This window comes from Gadus morhua, chromosome 7 (assembly GCF_902167405.1).
Source record: "Gadus morhua chromosome 7, gadMor3.0, whole genome shotgun sequence".
Taxonomy (NCBI): Eukaryota; Metazoa; Chordata; class Actinopteri; order Gadiformes; family Gadidae; genus Gadus; species Gadus morhua.
The window spans coordinates 18,771,617-18,793,009 of NC_044054.1; the positions used below are offsets into that span (position 1 = coordinate 18,771,617).

Consider the following 21,393-nt stretch of genomic DNA (forward strand, 5'->3'; position numbering starts at 1 on the left):
GCTAATTGCCGTCGAGTCTTACTTTGTAATATTTCTACGAATGCGTCTGTTTAACCTTCGGGGACCTGTGTTTTTATCAGATTGAATACTTTCGTATTCATCCATTTTCTTCTTTTATGTTTTGCACCTTTTTGCAGTTGCTTTTGTCTGAGTTATGTTTGAATATTTCTCTCTCTCTCTCTGCACTCTCTGTCTTCCTCTTTCTTCTCAGGGAGATGATGGAGGAGCTGGTCCATCAGATGGTAAGAGACATGTACACACGTACACACACACACAAACACCCACACAGACTCTTCCAGTCGTAATAAGTCACTCAAGCAAGAGATTGAATTTGGCTTCATCTTTATTTGGCAGCCGATCTTGAAGCCTGTAGGTGCACTGTGTGATCTTGAGTCAGCAGCTTTTTGTGGTTACGTTCAGTTTCCTAAAAGGCCTAGAATATGAATCAATTAACAAGTTGAGGACAGCCTGTCTTTAAGGAGCAGTTAAAATAATGATGACTTAATGACCAACTAAACAATTAACGATAATTTTCAGTCATTTACGTTGTGTTTACATCGTAAGTCCTTATGTTAAATAAGGAAATCTCGTCATCAGCCACTAACCCTGTGTGTGTGTGTGTGTGTGTGTGTGTGTGTGTGTGTGTGTGTGTGTGTGTGTCTGTGTGTCTGTCTGTCTGTCTGTCTGTCTGTCTGTCTGTCTGTCTGTCTGTCTGTCTGTCTGTGTGTGTGTGTGTGTGTGTGTGTGTGTGTGTGTGTGTGTGTGTGTGTCCCACAGACTCTCAGGCAGGGGGCGCCCAGAACCGCATCCCTTACACCAGCCTGATCCACGTGACGGACCTGGTGGTGTCCATCAACGACCTGGACAACCTGTTCAACTCTGACGAGGACGAGCTGGCGGTCAGTACAGCGGGGTGGACGTGCATGCTGTGTCTGAGTGTGTGTGTGTGTGTGTGTGTGTGTGTGTGTGTGTGTGTGTGTGTGTGTGTGTGTGTGTGTGTGTGTATGTGTGTGTTATATGTGTGTGTGTGTGTGTTATGTGTGTGTGTGTGTGTGTGGATCGTGGAACTGAAACAAGTCTCAAATTATGCAAGTATGAGGTCCTACCATACCTAGAATCCAACAAAAGCCGACTTATCACAGCTGGGGGGAGGATGGCTTTGCGGCCCATGGGAGATGGCCTCCCTAACCGCTAAGCATGCTGGGTATTTCTTGTCCTCCACAGCCGGGGTCCAGAAGAGCGCTCAACGGGACCGACGACAAGTACGGCTCCAGGGACGGGAAGCCGGGTAGCCTGGACCCTGTGTCCTGCATCAGTACGTAGCCCCCTGACCTTAGACGCACGCACGCACGCACGCACACACACACACACACACACACACGCTGAACTGAGAACTCCACTGAGAACCAAACTCGTACCGAACTAGTACGAATTTTACCTAACCTGCATAAATATGTGGTTATAGAATTACATCAATTACGAATCATCCATTTGATCTCGCTCCGAGGACAGCGCGTTCCCAGTTGAACGGACGTTCAGCGCTCCGAGCGAGCTCTGCTGTGAAACATGGAGCAGCAATTATCTTTTCATAACATGACACGGGGAAATAATAATCAAACCATTGGGGACTGACCGGGACCACTGGCTGACCAGAATCCTAACTGTTGCCAGACGGCGCTTTTCCGATTGCTCAGAGAGCAAAATATTTATTTGAAGTTTGTTTCCACTTGTTCTGTCACTCCTGTCCGTCATGCAGCGGCCCTGGCTCCGCACACACCAATTCACGCGCACACACATGCACATACACTCACAAATACACATTGATGCCCAGCTGACCCCCTGCTTTGTTCTGTCGGGTGGCTGCCTGCCTGTTTGCTTGTTTGTTTATCTGGCTGTATGTCTGGCTGTATCGCTGTTTTTGTTCTGTTGTCTGTCTGTCTGAGGAGCTGCCTGTGTGTCTGTCTGTCTGTCTGTCTGTCTGTCTGTCTGTCTGTCTGTCTGTCTGTCTGTCTGTCTGTCTGTCTGAGTGTCTGCCTGTGTGTCTGGCTGCCTGTTTGTCTGTCTGTCTGGCTGTACACCTGTTTTCCTATATATGTGTCTGTCTGTCTGTCTAATCACCAAAATCTGTCGTGATGCTCTGTTTCCGAGTGCCAAAGTATCCTAAAGACTGGTCTAGACAGTCCCTCCATTTAACAGATTAATAGAGTATTTGGGGAAATAAGAACACGGTTAATGTCGTTAAATGTGGAATTCCTTTAGGCACTGTGTGTGTGTGTGTGTGTGTGTGTGTGTGTGTGTGTGTGTGTGTGTGTGTGTGTGTGTGTGTGAGTACATGCACACAAGTCACTTAGGATGCTCACAAAGTGCTCGGCCACCTAGCGGTGGGCTGGATGGTTTGTCCCAAATTGTGCGTCAGTTCAATTTTAGGATAACATTATGTGAACATTGTAATTGAATTAAATTTCGGCCAATCTTTCTTGCTTGTATGATCGTATACAATAACCATAATTTATCGCAATTGAATTAATTAAAATTTGAATACACATTTTTATGAAAATCAAATCTATATAACTTCCTCTAACAACCACATAGCCCAATCTTATCATAACACGACTCATAACACGTTCGCCCAATCCATCCAATCCATCGTCCCGTTCTGCTGAAGGACACGTCAATGACATCATCATCTTCCTCCTCCTCCTCCTCCTCCTCCTCCTCCTCCTCCTCCTCCTCCCACAATAACGTTGTGTCCCGACTCTAATATCCAGTTTTTACTTTGAAATCCAACACCGTGTTATGGAAAGCGAGCTTTGCTGCGAGAGGGGCCCTTTTCCCGTTGCTATGGTGCTGCTTACTGGCACCGCAGCGTCCCCTCGTGTCTGTGCCAGTCTGCTCGCGGGTTGACTCCCACGATGGAACGGATCAGTCACTCGTCCGTGAGCCACAGGTTGGCGTCTGGGTTCGAGACACAGACCCGTACTGCAGCCGCGGTGCTCGGGAAAATGTGGTGTATATTCACGATCGGAAAAAGAGCCGCAAATGAAGGACGGAGTCACGACAGCTTTTTGGATCTGACCTCGTGCGGATATGAAAGCAGCTACGCCCAATTAGGCACGGTTACAAGCTCTGATGCAAACTCGCGGAAATCTTGGCTGGTGGAGACGCTGTCGAAGTAGATGTTGAGGGAGTGTCGAAAGTGCTTTAGACAATAAAGACAATGTTTCGCCACAGTATGCCTTTCAGCAAAAAAACACATTCTACACGCACTGGAGTCCACTTTTCAGCCTTTTTAAGTATAGCTGTCAAACTATAAGCAGTAACTACTGTATGCTGCAAAAATGTTTGTGTAAGAATTGATTTCATTCGTAATGCAGATCTACATGTTGTTTTTAAATCTTTCTCTTTTTGTCAAGGGAGTCGTTTGTTCTGTTGTCCCGGTTGTTGGGTTTGCTGGGTTGGTTCAGATGAACGGGTCACTGGTCCAGTGCATTGGAACAGTTTCAAGCCTGAATATCGCAGGCGGTTTGAAACACATAGCTGTGGATAACTAGAACTGTTTATCCCTCAGAGCATACCACCCACTCACGAGAGAAGGACTCCATCTTCCTCTTCCTCCTCATTATTATCATCCTATCCATCGTGTCGATGGGAGGAGATCAAATCCCATGCCACTGTTTCTCATCGTCGATTTATCATGTTTTATCCTGACACATGTCGATGCATAATGTGTTCCCATATGCGTTTGATGTACCTCAGGTTTTAAACATCACTCCATGCCCCAGCTAGCCAGTATATTTTGTATATTTTTTATATTTTCTAATACTTGCTTCTCCTCTCTGACTCTTCTCCGCCTTAAACTCCTCCTCATCCACACCTACTCCGCCTCCCCCTCTCTCCTCATCCTCATCCTCCTCCTTCACTATCCTCCCCCTCTCTCCTCCTCTCTCCCCTCTCTCCTCCTCCTCCTCCTCCTCTCCCCTCCAGGCGACCTGCATCAGATGTTCCCCACGCCTCCCTCGCTGGAGCAGCACATCTCTGGCTACTCGCCCATGAACGCCTGCGGTAAGGACGGCAGCGGGGACATCTCCGGCATGACCTCGCTGGAGGGCGGTGGCCTCTTCAAGATGGAGGTGGAGGAGCGCTTCTGCAGCCCAAAGCCCTGCGAGATCAAGGTACGGGTCACCCACTGAGCGCACGCAAAGGCAGCTGCGGTGGTTACAAGTGTAAAATAATCAAGAGATTGTATAACGGGACATCTGGGCGGAAACATGACAACCTGGGTTACTGTGAGCTAATTCAAGGATGATTGATAGATGGACAGAAATCCTTTTCAGAAAAGAAAAAGTCGTGTGTATGTGTCATTTAATAGTGACAGAAAATGGCCTCCAACAGCAAACAGATGAGATACGTGGTAAAACCGCTTTGACAGCAAGACCGTTCCCATGACCGTTGTCCTTCCGCCCTCCTCACCTCCTCTTCCCCCCCCCCCCCCCCCCCCCCCCCCCCCCTCCCCCCCTCCTCCAGGACTTCTCCTTCGTGTACAAGCCGGAGCTGTGGCAGCCGTTCCTGGGCTGCTCCATGTTCGCGCCCCTCAAGCTGCTGCCCAGCCAGTGTCTGCCCCCCATCAAGCTGCCCGAGGAGTGCTCCTACCGGCCCAGCTGGGCCATGGGCCGGGACCTGCTCCACCCAGGGCCCCTCATGGCCTACCTCAACAAGGACGGGTAAGGCCCTAGCTCCCGCTGTCCAACCCCATCCGTCCCTTGACCTGTCGTTTCAAAGCACCACCGAGAACCGGAAGTGAAGTCCCCCCCCCCCCCCCCTGTATTTTCTCGTGCAAACATCGGGGCAGCACACAGGGAGGTGTAGTCGCGATCATGCTGTTTGACTCACAGCTGAAAAAAAGGGAAGCGGCATTCGATCCCCCAGTGCCTGCGGGCGTCCCTGAGAGAGGATGCTTAACCCACTGCCCCGGCTGATTAATCACACGTATCCGAGATGGTTGGAAGTCACCGAAACGACAAAGTGGTAATAAATAGTATCATCGGTATTCAGATCCAGTCAAGATTGATTCGGTGTGGGGAATCGCTTTGTAATGAAAGGGAGGGTATGTCAATATCTCGCCCCATTCAGCGTGGACGGCGTCAGAGGAATGAAGGACTACTCGATAAGAATGCGCTCTCCGCTATTATCTTTTATTGCGCGACACGGAGACGGTCTCGCGCAAGAAGGCTCAGCGCTCGCAACGAGAGCCCGATAATCGTGTTATGTGTTGAGAGCTGCTGATATCCAGCTCTTCAGCGAGACAGAGGCTGACAAATAGAGGAAGGAAGCGCCCTCAGACTGTCGATGCTGACGTGACGGGGTGTTTGTTTGTGTGTTTGTGTGTACGGGCATGTGCGGAGGTGTGTGTGTGGTTGTGCCGACTTTGGTGTGTGTGTGCTTGAGCGTGCGTGTGCATGTGTTTGAGCGTGTGAACGTGGTTGTTTGTTTGTTTGTGTGTGCAGGGCGTGTACGTGTGCATGTGTCTGTGCATATGTGTACACAATTGTTTGTGCGTGTGAATGCGGTTGTGTGTGTGTGTGTGTGTGTGTGTGTGTGTGTGCGTGTGCGTGTCAGCCGCAGCTCTTTGTAAATACTCTTCCCGGGCATACATGGCATGTTTGGCTTAAAGTTAACTCGCAGACCGTGGCTGAATTTTAGATGAGCAGAATATATTCATGAAGTCAGATCACGCGTGTTAATGATTTATACAACCCAGCGTTACCACCGCTTGTGCACATGATATAAGGTTCGCTCTGTGTGTAATACCGGAGCCCAGTCCCAAGCATTCAAGAGTGCATTATGAATATTCAAACACACAGTACTTATGTGGCATCGTAACCACTTTAAGCATACCGGTATCAAACTATTTTCCAAACTACCGTTTTCATTAGCGACCGGCAGGCAGTGTGACTGTCTCCTCCTGAGACCCCTTAAAGGAAAACAATGGCAGCATTTTTCCCCATCCCCTCCACTCCCTCTTCCTTCCTCTACCTGTTACACAGACACACACACACACACACACACACACACACACACACACACACACACACACACACACACACACACACACACACACACACACACACACACACACACACACACACAGACACACACAGACACACACACACACACCCCCCGGGCCGTCTGTGTGGCTGTGTGAGAGCCGGGTGCCTCCCGCCCCCCGCTCTTAAAGACTTTGCTCTACTTCTCCTCGCTGATCTAGGCAGAGGGATGCGGGGACGGACATCTCATTTAGACCAGGGAGGATTCCCGCAGAGCTCAGCTCCGCCTTGCCTGCCACGCTATCTGTGTGCAAGGATGCGTACACTGGATGCCATACCCTCACTCTCTCTCTCTCTCTCTCTCTCACTCTCTCTCTCTCTCTCTCTCTCTCGCTCTCGCTCTCGCTCTCTCTCTCGCTCCCTCCTCTTTGCATCACTCTCGATCATACTGTCTCTCTCGCTCTCTTTTCGGTGTTAATCTCTTCACCCTCCTCTCACTGTGTCTCCCCCCCACCCCCCTCTCGCTCTCTCCTCTCCCCATTACTCTCTATTTTCTGTCTCTCGCTCTGTCTCAATCTCCCTTTAGTACCCCTTCTGCACGTACATATACCCACATGATATGTCACACACAGACACACAGCTACACACTTGCACACAGCTACCCAAGCTCTGGTCTATTCCTAAGCCTTCTCTCCTCCTCCTCCTTCTCCTCCACGGTATTCTGCTTCATTTCTCATGCATGGCTGCCCGGGGCGAAGCAGGGAGATGAGTGTAAGATGCCTCCCCTGGTTGAGAGAATCGGGAGCGGCAGCAGCATCAGTGAGCGGGGAGTGATGTGGGCCCCGTAGCCTTAGCGGCGAAGCACTCAGGATCACTTGGGTTTACCTGTCAAGCGGACACACTCTTTAAACTCCACATTCTCCTCCACTAACCTATATGGCGTGCCGACCTCTCGGTTGAGGCTCTAGAGTTTAGGGTTAGGTTGAGGTGTAAGGTATATTGAATGTTTATATTTTTTCCCCCCACCGCCGATATATAAATGAGTCTTGCAGTTCAGCACGTGGCAACTCTTTGCAGCGATTTTTGACTGTTTGAATATGCGTCACGTGTTAGTCTCTAGGGACAAACAGGGTGATAATGTAAATGCTCCCAGCCAGGTTGTGTTTTCTCAGAGGTCAGAGGTCAGAGTGCTGCATCCGAACGGAGTGTACACACGGGTGGGTGGTGACGCCAGAGCGAGCGCTGCGTGTTTGTTCTCTGGCGAGTATTCCCGCCTCGGAGTTTGACCCAGTTAATGTTAAAGCGTATCGGGGAACCAGAGGTCTGCGGTAAAGGTCAGCGTATTCATGAGCCATGTCAGGACGGAAAGGCTAACAAATTGGTTGCACACACGTTTTAAAAGACGGCACATCGCTTTGATTGAATCTGTGTTTGTCCGTTCAGCGAAAGGCTCGTTTAAGTAAATACAATTTCCAATTGTATTTTCTTCAAACATAGAGTACTTTTACTAAGCGTTTATTACCAAACACGCTGCACAGGTCAGGGATCGCCTCACAGCCTTTCTGCCCTCCTGGCTTATTCTGGTTCCTCTCACCCACTATATTATCCCAAGTCCCGCCTCCCCTTCCCTCCGCCTCATTGGCTGGTGTGGCCGCCCAAAAATAGATTGGGGCCAATCTCAGTGGGGAAGCCAACATGGTGGGAAGAGTTTCTCGATTTTAGAGCATTTCCTTTATCTCTTAATATCAAGGACTTTTGCACAGTTCCTACTTTGCCTCCTCTTTGTTATGTGTTATCTCTCTCTCTCTCTCTCTCTCTCTCTCTCTCTCTCTCTCCTACTATCTCGCTCTCTCTCTCTTACTCTCTTTTCCATCCTTAATCTCACGTGTAGGAACGTTATGTACTGTCCCACTGACTGCTCCTGTGCTTCCGCCGTGTTGGATGACCTATTTACATGCTCGCCATAGAAGTGCAGCACAACGTGTTGTGTGTGTGACGTGCACAACGTAACACAAGATGTTATTTGTAGTACAGCAGAACTTCTAAGCTTTTTCCCCCGGAATACAACCATGCATCTCTTATTCACCCCATTCAATGTCTTGCTATGTTGTTATTTTTATAAATGTATACATTTCCCCGATTCGTTAGTTAACATGTGCTACCACTCGGATCGCCTCATGGAGTCGCAGTCTGTTTCATGTGAACATCAAAAACACACGTTGACCCGAGATCCCCTTTGTTACCATAGCAACATCCCGAGCGTGGGCAGCGGGCCGGAGCAGGACTACGCCCAGAGCTACACTCCGCAGACGCACACGCCCTTCATGTCCAACAGCGCCCCGCCCAGCAACAGCTGCACGGGCATCCTCCCCTCGCCGGCCACGCCCCGCTTCTCGGCGCCCACGCCGCGCACCCCCCGCACGCCGCGCACCCCCCGGGGGCCCGGCAGCGTCCAGAGCTCCTCCCTCAAGTACGACAACTCGGAGCTGTACTCGCCGGCCGCCTCCACGCCCTCCACCTGCCGGCCCCCCAACTCGGTGGAGCCCCCCACCGTGCCCTCGGTGCCGGAGGCGCACAGCCTCTACGTCACGCTCATCCTCTCGGAGTCGGTCATGAACCTCTTCAAGGACTGCAACTTCGACAGCTGCTGCATCTGCGTGTGCAACACCAGCATCACCGGCGCCGACGCGGGCGTGTACCTCAGCGACCCGTCGGGCGAGCCCCAGGAGCCGTGCAGCTGCGGCTTCAGCGCGGTGGTCAACCGCCGCTACGGCAACGGCTCGGGCCTCTTCCTGGAGGACGAGCTGGACGTGGCGGGCCGCGGCTCGGACGTGTGCCGCGAGGCGGAGCGCCGCTTCGAGGAGCTGCGGCGGGCGGCCCCCGCGCGGGCGGGGGCGCGGGCGGGCGGCGAGCAGCTCCCCGAGGAGCTGATGCTGCTGCTGCAGGAGCAGTGCACCAACCCCTTCACGCCGCTGGCCCGGCCGGAGCCCCGCGCCAACTGCGGCGGCGGCGGCGGGGCGGGGGGAGGCGGGGCCGGGGCGGGGTACGGGGCGGGGGGCCGCTGCGGGGCCCCGCCCTGCGTCCGCGTGGAGGAGCGGGACTACCGCAACGACTGCTACATGGCGCTGGAGCACGGCCGGCAGTTCATGGACAACATGTCGGGGGGGAAGGTGGACGAGGCGCTGGTGAAGAGCACGTGTCTGCACCACTGGGCCAAGCAGGACGGTGAGTGGCTGGCAGGGTGGGGGGGCAGGGTCAACACTCAGGCCTCATTATGCCTTTACTTAAGTCTTCAAGTCTTTACTTAGTCTCCACCGAGTCATCACTAAGTCCTCGCTAAGTCTTTACTGAGTCTAAACCAACTCTTAAGTAGTTCCTCACTTGGTGTTTATTAGTCTCCACCAAGCCTTAACTAATTGATGCATGCACAAATTAAAAGTTAAGTGTATTGTAATTAAGGGATTCGATTACATTTAGTTCTTTTTTGGGGGGGTTAGGATGGGATTTACAACAGTTCTCTACTCCAAGTTGGTTCTTGATGCAGCACACATGGGTGTTAAACTCAAGATGTACTCCAGTATGCTGCGCCATGTTAAGAGCATCAAAGCAGAGTACAGTGCGTGCACAATTTTTGTCGTTTTTATATGACGACCAATCAGGTTGCAATTGTGGGGCCTCGTTTGGCACGTCACAACCTCATTGGTGCACTGTAAAACAAGCTCCTCCTCTTAACCTGGAACACTTTTTCCTGTGTGTGTTTCGGTTGATTTTACAACTGTTGTATCCCTGTCGCTGTGTACACACTCTAATCAAGTACATGTAAATAAGTAACAAAACAAATCATCTCGCCTCCCGGTCCCACTCACTCTCCGTCCCCCTCCCCCCCCTCCCCCCTGTAGCCGTGGACGCCAGCGCCCTCTGCTCCCAGGACGTCCTGCGGGTGCTCATGTCCCTGCAGCCCGTGCTGCAGGACGCCATCCAGAAGAAGAGGACGGTGCGCTCCTGGGGCGTCCAGGGGCCCCTCACCTGGCAGCAGTTCCACAAGATGGCCGGACGGGGCTCCTACGGTGAGTCGGGACACACGGTTTCTGCACAGCGTTTTATTTTATTTGGATCCATAAAAATATTGTCGGGGGCGGAGGATAAGGATAAGGCCGGGGGATATAACACATCTTTTATGAATGGGGTTTCAAAGTGTTGCACTGACGCTGACCCCACACACACACACACACACACACACACACACACACACACACACACACACACACACACCTCTTTTACACTATCTTTATCACCCTATCCATTTGTTTTTACGATCTGTTGTAAAAAAACAAACAGTTTTTTTATTTTATTAATCTTTCTTTTTTTATCTGGAATTTCGTTGAGCGCTCCATACGGGATACAATAGGAGGCTCCTTCAGGACAATAGAGTGGATCTTCATCTTATCTCCACCCCCCCCTCCCCCCCTCTCCGCGACCCCCCCGACCCCCCCACCACCCCACAGGCACAGACGAGTCCCCGGAGCCGCTGGCCATCCCCACCTTCCTGGTGGGCTCCGAGTACGACTTTGTGGTGCTGTCGCCGTTCGGCCTGCCCTACTGGGAGAAGCTGTCGCTGGACCCCTTCGGCTCCCAGCGGGACGTGGGCTACCTGGTGCTGTGCCCCGACAGCGAGGCCCTGCTGGCCGGAGCCAAGACCTTCTTCCGGGACCTCACCGCCGTCTATGAGGTGGGTGGGCGGGCGACGGGGGGGCTTTTACTGAGATTGTCAATAAGTAGGACCAGGAAGGATTATGAGGTCACCTTTGCAGTTTGTTAATTTTGAATCTTGAAATACGAGAAATATACATAATATAAAATTACGTAAAAGAATATGCAATGTATAGAAATAAACTACAATATACATTATTTAATTATGTTAAGGGAGTCGGGGAAGGATTTATTTTTTTCATTTGTGAGGATGCCTTGTAAAAGGCACATTTTATTTTATTTCAAGACTTTCAACTCTTGATAGTTCTGAGACAAATTGTGTTCCTGCATCTGCTCCTGTGTGTGTGTTTGTGCGTGTGCGTGTCTGTGTGTGTGTCTGTGTGTGTCTGTGTGTGTGTCTGTCTGTCTGTGTCTGTCTGTCTGTCTGTCTGTCTGTCTGTCTGTCTGTCTGTCTGTCTGTCTGTGTGTGTGTGTGTGTGTGTATGTGTGTGCAGTCGTGCCGGCTGGGCCAGCACCGGCCCATATCCAAGGGCCACCCCGACGGCCTGGTTCTGGTGGGCAGCGCTGCCCAGAGGCAGTCGGAGCGGCCGGTCAGCGACTGGTTCCTCAAGATGGCCGGCAGCAGCGACGCCTTCTCCAAACTCAAACTCTATGCACAAGTGTGCCGCCACGACCTCGGTACGTCTGGGTCCGGGTCTGGGTCCGGGTCCGGGTGTGGATCTCTCTCCCTCTGTCCCCGTGTCCACTGCCTCAGTGCGGGGGAACCCGGTGGTTATGTCGCCCTATTGAGACGCAGGCCTCTTTCTGTGGGAATAGCACAGAGTCTGAAGTCGGACTCCTTTGTAAATTGCAAATGTTTTAGTCAATAATCTTAATGTATTTCCACAATTGCACCTAGCATTTACCTTGTATTTTGTCTTGTGTTTTATGTTGTTACTGTGTGCTGCTGTCCATCTTTCCGGGCCTCTCTTGTAAAAGAGATTTTAATCTCATTGAGGATAACCTTGTTAAATAAATGTTTTAATAACAGTGTGGACCCAACCGCTCTTGGTTCGGTTGTGATTCAGAGAGGCTGCTACCCAGGGCCGTGAATGTTTTGGAGTGGGAATTAAGTGGGAGGCTCGAGTGCCAAAGGGCTATGGTTCAATTTCGATTAAAGTGCTTGTTATTTCAATCAGCTTGTGATACTCGTATCAAAAGGCTCACGTGCGTGCTCTACCCTCCTCCCCCCCCCAGCGCCATACCTCGCCGCACAGCCTTTGGACGGCTCGCTCCTCACGCAGTCCAACCCCCAGCCCGCGTCCACGCAGACGTCCAGCACCTCCTCCTCTTCCTCCAACCCCTCGGCCCCCACCGCTGGCTCGGCGTTGCCCAACAACAACAGCAACAACAACAACAGCGGCTCCAGCAGCGCGGTGAACGCCGCATCAGGCCAGGGCCTGCCGTCGGCCAAGCCCGGGTCCTTCCCTCCCTTCGGGGCCCCCGGCGCCGCCGGGCCGACCACGGGGCCGCAGGCTGGTCCCCAGAACGCCGGCATCTCAGGGGATAGCAGCCAGACGCAGGGGCCAAGCGAGCCCCTAGAGAGGTACGTAGGAAGGCCTCCCAGGGCCACAGTAATGATCATCATAGTAAAGCAATGGGCACTTCTGAAACCGTCACAATAGAAGGACATGTCCATACTAAAAATGAAAACACTTGTCCACAAAAACCATGTCCACAATCACATAAATATACTCTTCTAACCGTATCCATAATAATAATTTCAACACTTCAAAAAATATGTCCATCATAATAGAAATAAACCCTTTAATGACAAAAAACCTTCCCATAATATTAATATTAACACACACTTTAAAAACCCTGTCCATTATAATATTTAAAAACCATGTCCACCAAAATAGAAATGTACACTGTAAAAAAAGAAATAATAATAATTTGAGTATAAAACACCTAAAAAAAACAGTTGAAGTCTAAAATGAGCTGATAAATCCCCCCCTGTGCGCCCACAGCACTTTGGACAGGGACAAGGTGGGAGTGCCCACGGACGGGGAGTCCCACGCCCTGGCATACCCTCCAGCCATCATGGTCTACATCGTGGACCCCTTCAGCTACGAGGAGGACGAGGGCTCGCCCCACTCCGGCGTCTGGACCCTGGGTCTCCTCCGCTGCTACCTGGAGATGCTGCAGTTCCTGCCCCCTCACATCCTCAACTCCATCTCTGTGCAGGTGTGTGCAGATCCGCACCTCGCTGCTCCTGTGCTTGGTTCGGTCGGGTTTTGTCGTCGGACGTTATTTCTACTTTTCAGGGCAAAACTGAAAAAAAAGGCAGGATAATCTAGTGGCAGGATAATCTAACGGCAGGGTAGTCTTGCAATTTGACTTTCCAACCCATAACCTTTTGACTCCAAGCCCAAAGAATTTGGGTTCCGTAACCCATTGTTGGCGCAGTGGTGACTAACCCCTAACCGGCTCATTACTGGCATGTATTTTAAATGACCTGTAATTCACTTTGGATGAAAGACTCAGATACATTCATGGACGGTGTCTGCCTGCAGTGCCATGTGCCACAGCTGGGAAAAAGTGTTTTTCAAGAGAGCTTTCCAACATGTCTTGAGTTTAATGTCTACCGTGCACGTGTGTGGAGGCTGATCCTGAGTCCCTGTTTCTCTGCGTTTCCCCCGCACTACCTCAGATCATCCCCTGCCGGTACCTGCTCCAGTCAGTGCGCGGGGAGGAGCATCACATCTACGCCCAGCACCTCAAGTCCCTGGCCTTCTCCGTCTTTGCCCAATGCCGGCGGCCCCTCCCGACCACCACCAACGTCAAGTCGCTGACGGGCTTCGGCCCTGGGCTTGCCATCGACACCGCCCTCAAGAGTCCGCAGGTAGACGCCCTTGCTTGTTTGCTTCCTTTGCGTTTAGCCAAATGAACGTTGGACCTTTTTTCCGTGTGCTCCACCACACTGCCCTCGGGAGTGTTAGCCGTTAGCCCTCAGATGTTAGTTGTTGACGAGCTCCCATCGGGCGATCAGAAGGTGCGCATGGGGAACGCGCGCGCGCGGGGGGGGTTAGCGTATCACACTGGTGCCGCGCTATTGATGGACGGGCGGGCTAACAGAGGGTGGCGGCGCGCCCGATCGCGTTAGCGGTGGCCTTATCACAGCCTCCGTTCCTCCCACGGTGCGACCCCGCGCCACCCGTCGTAACCTCCCTCCCTGGCTGTGTTTGCACCGATGCACTCGCACAAGGGAACCCAAACACCAGATGGCAGGCAGGGCTTTACCGACGCCCTCCTTCCTCTTTCTTGCTCTCTGCCGGGTCGGCACCGGAGGAGGAACCGCGTGACCCCGCGCTACCTCCAGAGTTTTCTTTCCATTATCTGCTCGGCCGGCTCCCTGAGCCCTCCCTAATGGGATGGTGGGCTCTGGGGTTAAGACAGCAGCACCAGGAGCACTTCGGTCCGCGGCCCCGCTCAATTGACCCCCCCTGCTCATCTCTCGGCCCAGCGCCCATCGCTAGCGCTAGCCCCCGACACACAGAGCCCCACGCTGCTCCCAATGAGGTGGGGTAGCGGGGAGTGAGCCTTCACACTGGGAACGAGGAAAACATAGCCCTCCGTTCAAACCTCTTCAAGCACCAGGGGAACGTTTTGCCTTTTCTTCAGGAAACGTATGCTAGTGAGGCTACACGGAAAAAAAACGACAACTCACTGTAACTGTACTGTGTGTTTACAAAACAAACATAGGCACTTTTTTTTTTCTGTCAATTAATTTCCTAAGCCTTCCTGGTATTTTTGGTGGATCTGAAATCTATTTTTCAGTTTTTTTACTTGCGACAGTTTTTTCTTTTTGAGATTTTAATAAAGAATACCTTTTCTGACCTTTTTGATTAAACCTTTGATAAACACCCTATATTAAAATATGATACTAAAATTAACAATGAAACTAATAAAAAGAAACCTAAAAACTAAGCTTTTGAAAATAAATCGAAACTAGCAAACCAGCTTTAAAAACAAATTAAACCTCAACTGAAAGTGAAAACAAAAAAGTCAAAACGAAATATAAATGAACACTGCAAAACTGTAATAACCTCGCTCGTGACAATGCATCCCCCAGTCTGGTACACTGAGTCCCCCAGTCAGGAACACCCTGGGCCTGTTCAAACCCAGCATAGCTTTGCTCACAAACACCTCCACAATGTGCCCCGATCTGCCCCCCCCGCTGTCGCCTCTTAACAACGCACCGGGCACCACACCGACCCTGTTAACCTCGCTCTCCATCGGCCTCCCCCCTTCCCATCCAGAGGCCAGAGTGTCTGCGGCTGTACACGCCCCCTTTCATCCTGGCGCCGGTGAAGGAGAAGCAGGCGGACCCGGGGGAGAAGTACAACGTGCTGTTCGTGGCCTACTGCCTGTCCCACGACCAGCGTTGGCTGCTGGCCACCTGCACCGACCTGTACGGGGAGCTGCTGGAGACGTGCATCGTCAGCATCGACGTGCCCAACAGGTGAGGGAGAGGGGGTGAGAGAGGTTGTGTTGTAGTGCAGTGGAGGCTTGGTTCCCATTCCTGATGTCTGAAGAGCTGTAGCGGTTTACATTTACACTTTACACTTTTTTTTTTATTAGGCAGACGCTTTTATCAAAAGCGACGTACAGTAAGTGTATTTGTCAGGAGAAATAATGTATCGCTGTCTCTACGGTATAGATATTCAAAGAAACAAGTGCCAAGCATTTACTGTACCTGTATTCACGCAAAATAATAGTCTCAATGTATGATAATAATAATAATCCACCAGAAACGGTATGTGTTTATCGTGGTCTCTTTCCACGACTGTTAATTAGCACGTACGATCAACACTGTTTTCCCTGTTTGTTTGGTTTTCGTTCAAGAACTGTGATTGACTGTAATTAGTTTTTTGGGTTTTCATAATATCACTTGACAATGTCACCCTCGCTGGTGATACTATGCTTGTGATTTTCACAAATTGTGTCAGAAGTAGCAACGCTGTTTCTCCCCTACATCAAACCACACTCTTCGAGCATCATGTGTTCAAATGAGAGCCCTGGACCAGCAGTTTGAAGGAGCCTGTTTGCCGAGCCTGTCCTTAAGAGCTCCAAGTTCCTCCGGACTGCAGTGGGGACTGACGGGGGCACCTTTGTTCTCCCTCACAGGGCGCGCAGGAAAAAAGGGTCGGCCAGAGGGCTGGGCCTGCAGAAGCTCTGGGATTGGTGCTTGGGGCTGGTGCAGATGACCTCGGTGCCCTGGAGGGTGGTGATTGGACGTCTGGGGCGGATGGGCCACGGCGAGTTGAAAGGTGAGAGGTCATGACCCGGTCGACACTGACCTCTTTGTCCACAACCTCTCCTCTTGCACAACGTTGTTTGGGTTTTTGTTTTCCTTTTGTTCAAATAAACTGGAGTCGAGCCAGGTGAGGTCGACTACTTAATTCAAACGACTCCACTCTGCCTAAGAAAGATCCAACTGATGTCTTGTTTGGGGCTGTCCCAGAGTATGTTCTCTATTGGTATTCTTTAAGTAAGTCAAAGTGGCAAAAGGTTGTGGTGGATGTTGACCACAGGAGCAAGCGTGTGCCATACCCGACTGTTTGACTGTGTGCGTTTCCTCCACCTCGTCCCTCATGGCCTTCCTCTTGAACCCTTGTTTCCAGACTGGACCTTTCTGCTGAGCAGGAGGAACCTCCAGTCGCTGAGTCGGCGTCTCAGAGAGATGTGTCATATGTGTGGCATCTCCGCCTCGGACACTCCCAGCATCCTCAGCGTGTGCCTGGTCGCCATGGAGCCCCAGGGCTCCTTCGTCATCATGCCAGGTAGGTGTGCCCACGCGTTTGCGCTTGCGTGTGTGTGGGTGTGTCTTTGTGTGTGTGTGTGTGTGTGTGCTGTGTGCGTGAGTGTGTGTGTGTGTGTGTGTGCGTGCGTGTGCGTGCGTGCGTGCATGCGTGCGAACGTGTGTGTGCGTGTGTGTGAGCCCCCACATATTTTGTTTTATGAATGTCGATCAACATTCAGGTTGTGTATTCCGGCGTAGGAAACCATCTGTTTATGCGCAGCAGCGATAAAAAACGATTTCAATCTACAAATATTTGACCCACTCTATCCTTCAACGACAGCCCTCTGTGTGTGTGTGCTCACATGCGCAGCGTGTTTTATGGCGGCGTGTGTTCGGTGATGAATGGCCACTGTGTGTGTCACACCACGCCATGTCCTCTTCCCTGTCTGAGACAGATTGATGAGCGAGAGGGACAACATGAGTCTCTCTCTCTCTTTCAGTCACTCTCTCTCTCTCTCTCTCTCTCTCTCTCTCTCTCTCTCTCTCTCTCTCTCTCTCTCTCTCTCTCTCCCTCTCATGGACTCTTTCTCTCTCCTCCCTCACTCCTCATAAAGCATCGGTCCTAACATGTCTAGTGATCTTGGTGTGGCATGACAAAAAGCCTGATCAATTAATCATTCGGGGGGTATAGAATTACCAGCGTATTATCCCAACATAGGTCAAGAAGCACTGGAAGTGTAGGGTTGGGGTTGGAGCTCAAAATAAGATGATGAGATAAGCAAAGGAGGGGGGGCGGGGTGTGATCTATCTGGGGGTTGCTTTATGTTCAGATCACATTAAAAACTGCAGAGATTTATGTTCTAGGTTTTATGTGAATTACTTCATTTCTTGGCGATACAATACCATTCAAAGAGAATGAGCGATGATAAGGAATGATCGCCAGGCTCTCAAGTAAAGTGAAGCATTAAAAGCCTTGGGACGCAAGGGCATCTCCTTGGGGCCGTACACATAAATCAGTCGGTATCGTCACAGCCCTTCACCTTGTTAATGCTAATCTCCACCCCCCCCCCCCCCCCCCCCTCGCTGTCAGACTCTGTGTCGACGGGCTCCGTGTTCGGCCGCAGCACCACGCTCAACATCCAGACGTCCCAGCTGAGCACGCCGCAGGACACGTCGTGCACACACATCCTGGTCTTCCCTACCTCAGCCTCGGTCCAGGTGGCCAGCTCCAACTACACCAACATCGACAACAACATCGACATCCTCAACACTACCAACGGTACGGGGGGGCTCCCCTTCTCCCCCGCCGCCTCTCCCCCCCCTCCCGCAGCCTGGCCCAGGCTCTGGTGCTCCTCATTGGGCTGTTTTTCCTCCCACATTTTCTGATTTGAAAGGGATCAACATTTGAGAGCTGGGAGAAATGTTGTGACACATTTTTTGTGTTATGTCATAATAATTGTTAGCACTTTTGTCTGAATAAGAATTGTCTTTGTGGCCAAGTGGGTTTTCACGTCGATGGAATTTGTCTCGGTTTTTGCTGCTTAACAATACACAAAACATAACAATAGACCAGTGCAGCTTTATGCTTAGTATTTCAAGGATGCTGGCAGCCGAGGAAACTAAGAGTAGGTTTTGAGATGATCAGGTAGGGAGTTAAGTAGGGGGTGCTAAAAGGAAGCCTACAGCAAGACTGCAGACATTGGACCTCGAACCCAGAGGCTGGGAGTCAACCAGGGACATTTCCATCACGGAATATACATAGTACAAGTCAAGTCAAGTGAAGTCAAGTTTATTTATATAGCACATTTTAAAACAACAGTAGGTGACCAAGGTGCTTTACACAAATACAATATAAAAAACAAAACAAAGAACAGGAAGGCTTAAAATTGCATATTAGCAACCACAATGAATAAGATAAAATAAAATCTTAATCTGTATTAAAAGCCAATGTAAAAATGTAAGTCTTTAGTTGCGTTTTGAACTGTTTCAAAGTACAAAGTACAACATGTTTCTTTTGAGTTGGCACTCTGGTGAGAAACCCTTCTGGAGGAAAAGGTTGAATGCGTTGACGCGGGTGGTCTGGTGTTTCTAGGTGAGCCGGACCCCATCGGGATCCTGGGCCTGTTGGAAACGGAGAGCGAGCTGGTGGACACTGATATCATCAACATCTCCCCTACCAACTCGCCGGTCCACTCCCCCGGCTCCCACTACCACCACGGAGGGGACGGCAGCAAGGTCAGCCCCGACACGCACGCACGCAAAACCACACAGACCCACATCCACATCCACACACACTCACATACACACACACACACCCGAGTTGTATCCCGGCATGTTCTCTATCTGTTTTTTGAAGCCAATAATATACCCTTACTACTTTTTCTTGTAATGTGATATTTTATTACGCTGCACATAACATCGACACAATTCTGCACATTTGACCAGATTAGAAAAAAAATCAAATTGACCTTAACGTGTGAACAAAAAGTCCTGTCCCTTGACGAGTCCGCTCCCTCTTCCCCCTTCCCTCTCCCACCTCCCTCTCCCCCCTCCTTCTCCTCCCTCCCTCTCCCCCCTCCCTCTCTCCCCTCCCTCGCCACAGGGCCAGAGCACTGACCACGACGAGGTCCCACTCCTCCAGCAGCCCCTGGCCCTGGGCTACTTTGTGTCCACCGCCAAGGCCGGCCCGCTGCCCGACTGGTTCTGGTCGGCCTGTCCGCAGGCTCAGAACCAGTGTCCGCTGTTCCTCAAGGTACGAGTGCGTGGCTGGTGGGGAGAGCTTCCTCTCTGCGTTTGCTTTTTTACGCATTCGTATTCTGTGATTTTCTATAGCGTTACTGAGACAAAGAGAGTGATTTCTTTGTCCTGCATTTGTTAACCATGTTTAACAAAACGACAGAATGTTGTAATGCTGCGTTCATGGGTGGTAAAATAGTTGCTCAAGTGAAGAGTATACATTGTGTCAGCGAGGAGCTGTTTTTCCTACAACTGAATTGTGAATATTTAAGGCAAAGTTGAGTGTATTGTCTTCTGACAGATACTCCCGCATCAACACTGCTGGCATGCCTTACTTCCCTGGAGTCGATGTCATAGGAAGTTCATTTGCAAATAAATTCAAGCGACCCCGTATTATTCACGAAGCTTCACTCTCTTTGTAGGATGAAACGACTCCCTGTTGCCTAGGTAACCAAGCAGCACCGAGCCGTAGAGCACGAGTGACAAGTGAACACCAGACTGTCTGTCTGGTACCTTTTAAACCAACATAGTTGATCGTGACTGTATTTCTTTAATGATGTGCATCTTTTCTTTTATTACCGACCACAGTATGTTAGAGATGTGTAGTGTCACCATGGTTACTGAAGGTCTGTTTGTTTTAAACGGTAGAGATCTACATAAAATATAAGAAAAAGGGTGTACACACATAAGATCTGGCGACTTTCCTGTTTGACTTTCTAATGAAAACACTTCATGTAACATTTTAGTCATGTTTCAGCTGGAATGTCGTGACACCACACTTGGGAATCTTCTGGAAGCCCTTTTTAAATGTCAAACTGAGTCATAGTCCTCAGAGCATACTTCTCGACACAGTCACAAACTGTACCAATAATATACAGCTTGCCACTGATTTTGCTCAGTTTCAGTGGTTACGGTCTCGGCTTTGCGTAGGTTGGATTGATATGTCAGTCGAGGTGTGCTTTCATTCCTCTGTGTGCGTTGTTGTTATGACTCCACATTACGAGGAAAGGAAATGGCGCATGCATACAAATAGAATCAAACCATGAGTGAGAACGTAGCGTCACCCCCCTGCTGCGGTAGTGACTCCCTACGGCAGTCGGACAACTGTGAGCATGACTGTCAATATTTAGATGGCATGAAAAAAAGGTTAGGGAACAGCTGCACTCCAGTGACACCCTTCTCTCTCTCTCACTGTCTTTCTCTCTCTCTCTTTCTTTGTCTTTCTCTCTCTCGCCCACCCTAGGCCTCCTTGCACCTCCATGTGTCTTCAGTGCAGTCAGATGAACTTCTGCACAGCAGCAAACACTCCCACCCGCTTGACTCCAACCAGACCTCAGATGTGCTCAGGTAACCACGGCAGCGCTCTGAAGCGAAACACGATCAAATCAACTTGAGAAATCACTAACGTCCTGCTGAACGTTTTCAGCGTTGAGGTCTGACGTGGCCTTTGTGTGTGTGTGTGTGTGTGTGTGTGTGTGTGTGTGTGTGTGTGTGTGTGTGTGTGTGTGTGTGTGTGTGTGTGTGTGTGTGTGTGTGTGTGTGTGTGTGTGCCTGTGTGTATGTGTGCCTGTGTGTGTGTTTTTCTCCCACCAATGCAGATTTGTGCTGGAGCAGTACAACGCCCTCTCCTGGCTGACGTGTGACCCCGCCACGCAGGACCGCCGCTCCTGCCTGCCCATCCACTTTGTGGTCCTCAACCAGATGTACAACTTCATCATGAACATGTTGTAGCCCCGCGCCATGCACAGGGAGACACAGGGACACTTGTGTGTGTGTGTGTGTGTGTGTGTGTGTGTGTGTGTGTGTGTGTGTGTGTGTGTGTGTGTGTGAGTGTGTGTACGAGCACTTGAGAGTGTGTGTGTGTGTGTGTGTGTGTGTGTGTGTGTGTGTGTGTGTGTGTGTGTGTGTGTGTGTGTGTGTGTGTGTGTGTGTGTGTGCGTGCTTGAGAGATGAGAGGAAGGAGATGGATGATTTTAAGATAAGGGGGCGGGACCTGGCACAAGCTTTGGGCTGCTGCTATTGGTGTGACAGCCCTGTCCCCCGTGAAGGTAACGCGCTCACAGACAAATCCAAGAAGGAACAAGAGAAACCGAAGAAAAGAAACCGAAAGCCGAATCT

At 50.8% G+C, this 21,393-nt stretch overlaps 1 protein-coding gene across 2 annotated transcripts in view; it reads left to right on the top strand.

Moving 5' to 3' along the window:
* med13a (mediator complex subunit 13a) overlaps nucleotides 1-21,119 on the top strand; it is a 72,250-nt gene extending 51,131 nt beyond the window's left edge. For both annotated transcript variants that reach the window (XM_030360401.1, XM_030360402.1), the window contains exons 11-30: nucleotides 212-242; nucleotides 778-899; nucleotides 1,225-1,315; nucleotides 3,985-4,172; nucleotides 4,525-4,721; nucleotides 8,293-9,269; nucleotides 9,944-10,111; nucleotides 10,550-10,773; nucleotides 11,249-11,432; nucleotides 11,991-12,339; nucleotides 12,764-12,980; nucleotides 13,447-13,638; nucleotides 15,056-15,258; nucleotides 15,924-16,066; nucleotides 16,421-16,579; nucleotides 17,630-17,818; nucleotides 18,632-18,774; nucleotides 19,142-19,291; nucleotides 20,519-20,622; nucleotides 20,874-21,119. In XM_030360401.1, coding sequence (XP_030216261.1) covers nucleotides 212-242; nucleotides 778-899; nucleotides 1,225-1,315; nucleotides 3,985-4,172; nucleotides 4,525-4,721; nucleotides 8,293-9,269; nucleotides 9,944-10,111; nucleotides 10,550-10,773; nucleotides 11,249-11,432; nucleotides 11,991-12,339; nucleotides 12,764-12,980; nucleotides 13,447-13,638; nucleotides 15,056-15,258; nucleotides 15,924-16,066; nucleotides 16,421-16,579; nucleotides 17,630-17,818; nucleotides 18,632-18,774; nucleotides 19,142-19,291; nucleotides 20,519-20,622; nucleotides 20,874-21,006 — 4,164 coding nt within the window. In that variant the 3' untranslated portion in view covers nucleotides 21,007-21,119. The remainder of the gene's footprint in view (nucleotides 1-211; nucleotides 243-777; nucleotides 900-1,224; nucleotides 1,316-3,984; nucleotides 4,173-4,524; nucleotides 4,722-8,292; nucleotides 9,270-9,943; nucleotides 10,112-10,549; nucleotides 10,774-11,248; nucleotides 11,433-11,990; nucleotides 12,340-12,763; nucleotides 12,981-13,446; nucleotides 13,639-15,055; nucleotides 15,259-15,923; nucleotides 16,067-16,420; nucleotides 16,580-17,629; nucleotides 17,819-18,631; nucleotides 18,775-19,141; nucleotides 19,292-20,518; nucleotides 20,623-20,873) is intronic.
* Nucleotides 21,120-21,393: the final 274 nt, after the last annotated feature.